This window comes from Hypanus sabinus, chromosome 9, assembly GCF_030144855.1.
Source record: "Hypanus sabinus isolate sHypSab1 chromosome 9, sHypSab1.hap1, whole genome shotgun sequence".
Classification (NCBI taxonomy): Eukaryota; Metazoa; Chordata; class Chondrichthyes; order Myliobatiformes; family Dasyatidae; genus Hypanus; species Hypanus sabinus.
The window spans coordinates 39,300,624-39,311,144 of record NC_082714.1 but is presented as its reverse complement, the minus strand read 5'-3'; the positions used below and the strand labels follow the sequence as shown (position 1 = coordinate 39,311,144).

Genomic DNA, 10,521 nt, shown 5'->3' with positions numbered 1-10,521 from the left:
ACGGATTCATTGAAATGCAGAATGAACAATTTCCATACCCAAAAAGGTATTGAATACCAGAAGTTATATAGAGGATCTTCTGTTTGGGAGCATTCTTTGTTGCTGTCAAAATTTCTACTCTGGGGTATCCAGAACGTACAGGCTAACTTTATGTACTGGAATCCAATTACCCTGAAGCCAATATACTGGTATTTAAAAGCACAGTTACTTAGATCCTTTGTGTGTGTGGTGGCAATGTAGAATGGCACATACGTTTTCTTTTATTCTGAGACCTATCATTATCATGCAGGAAGATCAAGGAAAAAGGAAATCAGCCAAACTACAATAATCATGACCCTCCTGTAACCGTGTTTTTTCTAAAGGTTGCCAGGAGGAGTTTCTCCACTGCTAGATACCATTCCTCATAGCAGTCAACAGGCATGCATGGTCAGAAAGTCCCAAGTTGAGGAGGAACCTCTAGCCAGGTTCCCCAAAGTACTCGTCCTTCATAAAGTGGATGCACACTACAGAGCGAAAGGCCGTGAGATAAGGGAGGTTGGTCTAGATAAGTTAATTTTTATAGGCATACTGTATATAGATGCAATAAACCTTATCACCACCAGGACAGTACCTACAATTTCCAACAAACACATAATGCTCAGAAATATTAATCTGTCCAAATAAGAGTAGGATTCAAATACATAAGTATACTTGCTCCAACACATACTTTAAAATGTTGAAAACATTTCAATGGATCCTGAGTTGCAAGTTCTGAAATGATACTTCTTCCAGATTGTAAATAGTGTAATTGTAAATAACTGAATGTTTCGAAGTAAACTCTCCATCTACTGTTTGGTATCCTTTCAGGGATGGGATTTAACTGATGCCAGAATATGATCATCTTTGAACAGTCGTGGGAGAGCAAGGAACAGTATGTGCTGCATGGCAATGTTAAGGACCAACATTGCAACATTTTATAATAAAGCTCCAGAGCAGATTGTTCCCTGCTGAACACTTCCTGTGGACCTCAGAGTATTGTCCTTCTATCTTGTTGCAAGATTTCATTGCTGAGAAATCTATTCACTGGGCGGCCAGTGGTCAGACTGCTGAAAGCATCTCTGGGTATTGCAGGTGATAGGGAGACTAGAGGACCCAAGAGTCAAGTGCAAAAACCTTGTGCCCCAAGAGTTCCTTAGAGACACATCATTATGCATCCTGTCCAAGGAACAATTTGGTCACAGGGTTGAGTTTTTCATGGCTGTAATAACTCAGATCTGGGATCTGTCTACGAAGGTTTACAGTCATCCAGGTCACTGTATATCAAGGACTAGTAAATCAAGGCAACTGGACTTGCTGTGTAGTCTAGAAGACGATTTGCTACTCATCCAAGAGGTTTCTTCAGTTCTCATCCATGGTGGGTAGTTTTCTGGTTTATAAACTCTGTGAGTTGTTTAAAGATATAGCAATCACGTGAGGGTTGTTAAGTGTCGTGGAGGAAATAAGAGGAACATTAGTCTTACCTTTTCAGGAATGGAAGTGTGAACTGTTGTGGAGACCCTAAGGTAGAGATGTTAGGAGTGTATTGTAAGTAGCTGATAGGTGGTGTCGTACTCCACCCCCTCTGTTCAGGGGTGTGTTTTCCAGTTTGACAAAGATGGCTTTTTTAACCCATTTTTCAAATCACCTGTCTTCCCTGTCCAAAATGTGCACATAGTTATAATCAAAGGAGTATTCTTTGTCGTTTAGGTGTAGATATACAGTGGAGGGTAATAAACATAATAAATGAACAAGTCTTTAGCTAGTTGGTCAGCTGCTCTTAGTGAAACTATACATAGGACCTTCACATGATTCTGCTATCTTCATCATGTTAACTAACAACACTTAATTAGCTGGATTAATTGCCATTGTGTGCCTAGAAGTAATTTTTGATTTAGCAACGGAGGAAAATGAAGAAATTGGTTTACCTTACTTTACTTTGGTTTAGTAAGCTCTGTTACTCTGAACTTAGCAACTCTTTGAGGTATCTGCCTGATCTTGGGCATTTCTATCAGCATCAGTGTGTCAATTCTTTCCACTGTAGCCTTTTCACACTGGGCTGCAGTGAAATATCAAGACAAACAGACTTGTTGTAAATCAGAATATTTTTATTATTTTCCTTTCCATGAAAAACCTAAGTTCCACGCACCCAATTACATTGAGCATCGGTAGTCTAGAGTGCTTCTCTCTGGAATTCATAAAATGAGAAAATTCAAAGAGAAACAGAAACAGTATTTCCACATCTGCTGAGAAATTTCACATAAATGTTAATAAACCAGCTCTAGTTCACCGGCTGCATCCCTGTTATCCTTTACTTTCATGAAGTCACCTTCATCAAGTTTTAGTTAATGTTTGAAGCTCCTTTCCTAATTTACTACGCACGTGAGAAGTTCCTCTGTAACTGTGCGATCTGTCGACAACTGGAATGATTAACAGATAAAACCTTTCTATTTCAAAAACCTCTAACAAAACTAAAATCGCCAATGGGAATGTGTCAAACTCTACTAATTGTGGACATTTGTCCGTCTGGAGTGATTATTGCTATAGAGGTTGCAATACCACATTTCACTGACATTCTGCTCCGCAGTTACATTTTTTAAAATAAAGTGTATATATTATTTGATACATTACAATCAATTCAGCTCTAGATATCACTGGTGGTGTACGTGTTATGTTAAAACAACATATTCAGCTGTAATTACCGCAAAATGTTACAATTATTCGAACAGTGTGTCATAATTTTTTAAAGTTGTGCTGTTCTTTTAAGCCAATAGTTTGAAAACTGCAACAGAAGCATAAAATGCCGGAAGCTCTTAGCAGGTCAGACAATATCAGAGAGAAAAAGAAAACGTCTTTCAGTCAGTCAGTCCAGGCACGGGAATTGTGAGCGGAGCAATCTGCCACCTGGACGTCAGAAAAGTTAAATTCAAGGCAAGCATTTAACAGGATGTTACATCATCCGACATATATCACCGAAGCAGAAAGTGCTCACAAAAAAGTGAAGACAATGAATAATAAGTTATTGTACGATATATTAAAATAATTGACAAAGTAACATATTGGTCAGTATAATTGTACATCTTGCCTGGGTGACCACGCAGTTTGAATGTGTTAGCAGCTGCTTCAGAAAGCTGGTGCGCTGAGCAGGCGCGTACGTAGCTGGAGGGTTTGTGCAAGGAGAATTTCAACATCAAAGACATCTTCCAGAGCGCCATCTGCAAACGGAGCGGTGCTACTGTCCCACTCGGTGACTATGTCCACCGAAAACAGAGCGGCATTTCAGATATTTTTGCTGTATTCCGTGATGATCTTTTCCACAAGGAATCCCAGCCCAGAAGCTGCCAAGATCCTCGTGGTCCCCACGGACTGGAGCCACTGGATCATCATGAAATCCCTGTTGCTGCAACTGGTGGAGAGGGGGCACGAGGTGACGGTGCTGAGGAGCAACAACTCACTAAGGATTGAGGCAACAAACGAAGACTTCGCTGTCGAAACTATCCGCATTCCCGCAGGTAAGGCACGCAGAGCCCTCAGTGAAAGCGAAATCCGTGATATTATCTTCAACTTCATCTACGTGGAAGACGGTTTCCTCTCCAGCATCTCCGCTGTCCGCAGCTTAAACGCCGTGTTCATCATCAACTTTGAAGAGACTATTCCGGCCATTCAGGCTTTGTTCGAAGATCACGCACTCATGCACCGACTGAAAACTGGAGGTTTCAATGTGATTTTGGCCGACCCTTACCATGCAGCCGGAGCCATGCTGGCCCATGTACTTGACAAACCGTTGGTGTTTTTTGGCAGGTGGACGATATCCGGAGACATCCACTTTGACTTCGCCCCGTCGCCACTTTCCTTTGTTCCCATGGTAAATTCACGTTTGAGCGACAGAATGTCGCTTTTGAGGAGATTGAAGAACGTGCTGATATATGGAATGTCAAAATTCCTAAACAACTTCTACACTTACTCAGCTTACAATCAACTGTGTCAGCTTTACCTCAGTGGAGACATTACCGTGGAAGAACTTTATCGAAAGGTTGATATCGTCTTAATGAAGGTTGATTTTGTTTTTGAGTATCCCCGGCCGACCATGCCAAACCTGATTTACATCGGAGGTATCCAGTGCGGTCCGGGGCGACCGCTCCCTGCTGATCTGCAGCGATTCATGGACAATTCTGGCGAGGATGGCGTGGTGATCTTCTCCTTGGGAAGTGCGGTCGGCATGCTTCCGCGAGAAGTGGCGAGTGAATTCGCGGCAGGACTGGCCGGGCTCCCTCAGAGGGTGATCTGGCGGTATATTGGAGCACTACCCTCAACATTGGGAAACAACACAAAGATAATGAGTTGGCTTCCTCAAAATGACCTGCTGAGTCATCCGAAAACAAAAGCGTTCATCTCTCACGGCGGTGAGAATGGGCTTTATGAGGCCATTTATCATGGGGTCCCCGTGGTTGGTATTCCAATTTTTTTTGATCAATATGATAACCTTCTGCGTCTCAAAACCCGAGGAGCAGCGGTCATGTTAGACTTGGCTCACATTAAAAGCGATGATATTTTCCATGCAGTGAAGACAGTCATCGAAAACCCTTCCTATGCAGAGAACATGAAACGATTATCCGCCTTGCACCGGGACGTTCCAGTGCGGCCAATGGAGCTGGCTGCTTTCTGGATTGAATACACAATAAGGCACCGGGGGGCTCCTCATTTTAGAGCCGTGGGTAATGATCTGCCATTCTATCAGTACCACTTACTGGACGTATTTACCATTATTGTGGTTTTCATAGGGCTTTTCCTTTATCTTGCATTTAAATTTCTAAAAGCATTATTTGTCAAAGTGTGCTCGGGGAGGAAGAGGAAACTGGACTAAATGAACAAATGAGCTGCGGTAAGAATAAGAGTTAGTTCATTATCGGTTTCCTCCCTCGCAATGCACCAGACTTTGCTCTCTCTTGTCAACAGACAAATGCAGATTAATCACCAACCTATTCGTTCTCTTAATGAGTCGTCATCCTGCTTTCAAAGGTCAGAGGTCAGGGAAATGTATACAATCTACATAAAGCAAACACGAGGAAATCTGCAGATGCTGGAAATTCAAATAACACATACAAAATGCTGGACGAAGGGTCTCGGCCCGAAACGTCGACAGCGCTTCTCCTTTTAGATGCTGCCTGGCCTGCTGTGTTCCACCAGCATTTTGTGTGTGTTGTTATACAATATACATCCCGAAATGCTTTCTCTTCGTGTCAATAACGCAAATATTTTTGAAAACTTTCCGATCAAATCCAATTCTCTCAACAGGTTTAAGATTTTCCTTAAATTGTCATTAGAAATAGCGATTCTGAGCTTTGTGAAATCAAAATTAATGGTTGTGAGGAGGTCCCTACCATTTCACACACTTTCCTAATAATCCCGCCCTTGTCTGAGCAAACCCCATTGTGATAACTCCTTAAGAAAAATTGGGTCAGATATGAGCACCTAGAAGCTACGCAACACGTGATCTTCTGATTGCAGATCCAATAGAAATACACCGCTATCCTAATCAGAACTTTTCAACAAAGGGTCAATTAATTGTAGCGCTCACTGTCTTCCAGGCCAAACACTACCACATAATTTCCACCCCAATTACGCCCACCACTTAATTTTTAACAGTCATTTGTTCAGGCTGCACACTTGCAGGTGTTGAGCCAGAGCAAATTCCTTCTGGTGCTCTATCATCTCCTTCCATTGGATGCGATGGAAACTTGTCTCCTCCACTCACGGTTTTACTGCACAGCTCTCCCCTGACTGATCTTCTGTTTTTATAACAGGATGCATGTTTTTGACAGAGGAGCAGATATGACAAGGTACCATGAGACCATAAGATATGGGAGAAGAACTAGACAATTCAGCCAATCAAGTCCGTTTCGCCGTTCCACTATGGTAGATCCAGGGTCGCACTGAACCCCATACACCTGCCCCTGGCCATATCCTTTGATGCCCTGACCGAGCAGCAAACAATCAACATCCGCCCTAAATACACCCTTGGACTGTGGCAGAACATTCTACGGATTCATTACTCTCTAGCTGAAAAAAAATCTTCCTTACCTCCGTTCTGAACAGTCGCCTCTCAGTTTTGAGGTTGTGCCCTCTAGTTCTGGAGAGCAGCACCGTAGGAAACATCCTCTCCACATTCACCCTATCTAGTGCTTTCAACATCCGGTAGGTTCAATGAGAACAGCCCCAGCCCGCATTCTTCTAAATTCCAGTGAGTACAGGCACAAAGCTGCCAAACGCTCTACCTATGTTAACCCATTCATTACCGGAATACACAAAGGATTAATGACACAGCATCACTGCCAGAAACATATCTCTTTTTATTTAACGCCAGGTTATCCCCTTTTATTGTTGATTTTATTAGTATTCGCGGTTCCTGCCCGTAAGGCCGTGATGTAAGTGAGGTACCAATGTACTTTGCCAGTTTAGCCACACCCTAGGCTTCACTATTCATCAAATATGTGAAGCAGATTTACATACAAATAATAATCATCATCCTATAAGCAATTTAATACGTTCAAAATGTTTAAATTAACTATTAATTTAATGTAGCGTACAGAAAGTTGAAGGTAATGTCATGGGCTTTGTCTTCAGTAAGCTGAAAATGGTAGTGTTGTGTTAAAATTACAAGTTATTCTTGTTGACAGCGATTAAACGATTCGCCCTTTACTGTTAATTAAAACACAATCACGCAGACATTTTCATGCATAGCTTAACACTCATTGATGAGGAGAGGACAAGCTCAGGATGTACCTCAGAATAGGCATTTGTTCACGGCAAAGGTTGAGGTGGGTTGAATATCTGTCACAGTATAGAAACAAGCCCATTTCGTGTTGGCAATGGAGTCTTTCAGCTGTCATTTTTCAGCACCTGGAGCACAAAAAGAAGCCAGATCTCCCATCCTTAGTGGGATGAATTTTTGTACAGACTGGAATATTTTATCTTCACACTTTTTTCCATTCTAAATTTGCAGTGTTATGCACACCAGAGTTTCCTCATTATTTTTCTGACAGGCTTTTGACTGACATAACTTAAAAATTGTCCGGAATCCGCGTTCCAGGTCTTGATCTGGTCCAAGCCGGATCCTGCAGTTGTCCCACCCGTCACCCGTGATCTAATTAGGACCCCCTGGTTCAAGGAGGCACACCTGTGACTCATTGAGCTGCAGGTGTTTGTTCTGTTCGCCACCGAATTCTTTTCTGTATTCTGTTATCCTGCCCGGGCTCACATCTACTCCTCATCATGCTTCTCTGCCCTGTACCAGTACTGCCAGGTTGGTCCTCTCCCCCATCTTTCTTCCCATGCGCTGGTCCCGCTTCTCCACTCGTTTGTTTTGTTCGCACGGTCGCGCTCTGCTGGCCTTTCCCAATTTTCCTGCTATCATGACTGTTGTGTTGGTCACCCTGGACCTATTCCCGTTCCTACCCCTTGCCTCCGTCGGGCAGACCCGGCGGCGGTTCTGCCCCGTCCTCCTCTTCCGCCCGAACCCTGGGATCGTGCCCCGCACCCGCCTAGGGGTCCGCGTCGTGTCCAGGCCTCCGGTGTTTCCACCTGGGAGGCGGCTCTTCCCGGGATATATGCGGCCCGCCGAGGGAGGGCTCTCTGCCAGCCTATCTAGCCACCTAGGCCTGCCTGCCTGAACCCCCGGAGCCTGTCTACCTGAACTCGAACTCCGGGAGCCCGCTCCGCTCTGTCTGCCTGACACTCTATCTACCTGAACCCCAGCTCTACCCTTTAGTGCCATGGCATCCCCATCCTGTCCTCCCCCTAGTACTTCAGTGTCTGCGTCCTGCTTTTGAGTCCATCCGGCCGCGTTCCTGACAAAAATACATTCCCCGGTATAGACTTCGACATTATTAACATTACCGAGATCACATATCTGAACCAAAATCAAATTTATTAACATTGACTTTTATGACGTTTGGTATTTTGCTGCAGCAGTAAAGTGCAGATATAGATTATTTAAAAATTACTAAATAAATAGTGAAAAAGGGGGGAATAATGATATAGTTAATGGACTGATCACGAATCTGACAGTGGTGGGGAAGAAGCTGTTTTTGAATCGCCGTTTGTGGGTCTTCAGTTTCGATACCTGCCCCGCTCCACCCCTCGTGGTATTAACGAGAAGAGGACATGCCCTGGATGGTGAGAGCCTTCATGATGTGTATGCCTTGAGATCCTGCATCTTTAAAATGTCCCCCAATGAATAGATGGGTTGTGTCCACAACTAAGCTTGCTGAGTCTACAACCCTTGGTAGCTTCTTGCGATTGTGTGCTGGAACCTCCCTACCAGGCTATAATGCAACCAGTCAGAATGATGCCATGGTACGTTTCTACAGATTTTAATGTCTGAAATACAAATTTACAGCCCATACAGGCTCCTCGACCCACAGTGTTGTGCTGACCATGTAACCTACTCCAGAGACTGCCTAGAATCTCCCTAGGACATAGCCCTCTAATTTTCTAAGCTCCATGTACCTATCTAAGAGGCTCTTAAAAGACCCTATTCTATCCACTTCCACCACCGCTGCCAGCAATGCATTCCACACACCCACTGCTCTCTGTGTGAAAACCTTACCACTGACATCCCCTCGGTAACTATTTCCAAGCACGTTAAAACTATGCTCCCTCGTGTTAGCCATTTCAGCCCTGTGAAAAAGCCGCTGTCTATCCACACGATCAATGTGTCATTTTATGGTCATCTTCTTCACCTCTATCAGGTCACCTCTCATCCTCCAAGGAGAAATGGCCAAGTGCATTCGACCTATTCTCATAAGATAAGCCCTCCAATCCAGACAATATCCTCGCAAATCTCATCTGCACTGTCTCTATCATATCCACATCCTTCCTGTAGTGAGGCGGCCAAAACTGAACACAATACTCCAAGTGGGGTCTGACCAAGGTCAGAGTGAAGTGAATGAGGAGTTTGGCTGGCCACTCTGTAATGGAGGGTAGAGAGAATGAAGCATTCAAATTCTTAATTGTCCTGGAAAGTCAGTTGAAATTGTCAGGGAACATGGAACAGTGCAGCTCCAACATCACAGAGATTCAAACTAAGTCTGGCATCCATTAATTGCAATATGTTTATTTTTTTCTTTTATTTCTTATAGTGTATTTGCACAGTTTGTTGATTTGCACAGGGGTGGTTTGTCTGTCCTGTTGGGTGCAGTTTTTTCAATGACTTTATTGTGTTTCTTGAATGTACTATGAATGCCCACAAGAAAATGAATCTCTGCATTGTATATGATGACATATATGCACTTTGATAATAAATTTACTTTGAACTTCTGAACTTTGAAGAGTGTGATTTACAGCAATCAACATGAATTGCTGAATATTAAGATAACAATGGGGAAAAGGAACACAGTGAAAAATAAGACAAACTTTTTACTAAGTTTTCACAGCAGAAGACAAATTAGGAGCCATAATTTGAAATATAAGTGAAGAACTATATTAGCAGTAAGTAAAATGGATTGGATAAATTAATAAAATTACAGCACCATGATTTTTGGATTTCATGTTAACAATCCAGAAGTTCCAATGTCTAATGCATTATTAGTGTCTTGCAGGAGTTAGAGAAAAATATGGAGCTGCTGTTAAGTTTTATGAACTCAAATATCAATAAGTTTCTAGTACTGATTGCTGAAGAACAACATGCATTCAGAAAATCAGTACATCATCAGGCTGAGTCAACCTGATTTTATGAAAGGGAAGCTATTGGAGTGTCATGGGGGGGGGGAATTGGGAGTGGACCCAAAAGCAAGACACAGACACTGAAGTACCAGGAACAGGACTAGGCATGACAAGGAAGCAAGGAAAGTGGGGAAGAAAGGACACTGGATATGACACCGGCCCTGGATGAGACAAGGACTCCAGACCTGGGATAGGACCTGACAAGGATAAGGAACCAGGACATGGAACTGGGAACAAGGAGCCTGGGCTTGGACTCCAAGCCAGAGACTGGACAAGGACCCAGAATCTGGGTCTTGACTTGGGCTCGGACTCCAGAACCAGGTGAGGACATGACGAGGTTACAGGATAAGGCTGAGAGATTCCTGGATGGGACAAGAGAACCTCAGCACAGTACAAGGGAATCCCAGCACTGGGCTGAGCAAGGTACTCCTGTGCTGGGTGAGGCACATGGACATGATGAGGACACAGAGCCTGGGTTGAGGGAGAGACAACAGGACTAGATGTGAGACTCCTGGACGTGACAAGGGAACCTCAGCACCAGGCTGGGCAAGGTACTCCTTTGCTGGGTGAGGCACATGGACATGACGAGGACACAGAGCCTATGGAGAAACAGGGACATGGAACAACAAGCCAGGGCCCCTCCTTGAGTACAGGATGTAGGGTTGGGATTCATTACACAGAACACCAAACACAATGAGACAGTCCCCAATGCTAGGTAGTGGCAAAACAGCTGGACCTACCTAGCAAAGGCATGGACATGGACAGACAGTTCCAAACAGGATG

The 10,521-nt window shown here is 43.7% G+C and overlaps 1 protein-coding gene across 2 annotated transcripts; it reads left to right on the top strand.

Annotated features, from left to right (window-relative positions):
- Positions 1-2,210: 2,210 nt before the first annotated feature.
- Positions 2,211-9,337, top strand: LOC132399281 (UDP-glucuronosyltransferase 2C1-like). Of its 2 annotated transcripts, XM_059979506.1 has the most exons (2): positions 3,890-3,906; positions 4,049-9,337. In XM_059979506.1, exon 2 carries the CDS (start codon positions 4,064-4,066, stop codon positions 4,877-4,879), a length of 816 nt encoding a protein of 271 aa, XP_059835489.1. In that variant the 5' UTR covers positions 3,890-3,906; positions 4,049-4,063; the 3' UTR covers positions 4,880-9,337. The 2 variants fall into 2 exon arrangements, with proteins under 2 accessions (XP_059835488.1, XP_059835489.1); XM_059979505.1 differs by having other exon boundaries at positions 2,211-9,337.
- Positions 9,338-10,521: the final 1,184 nt, after the last annotated feature.

What these genes read in the sequence shown, in the direction of transcription:
- LOC132399281 (XM_059979505.1), top strand. Translation starts at nt 3,269, where the DNA reads ATGTCCACCGAAAACAGAGCGGCATTTCAGATATTTTTGCTGTATTCC.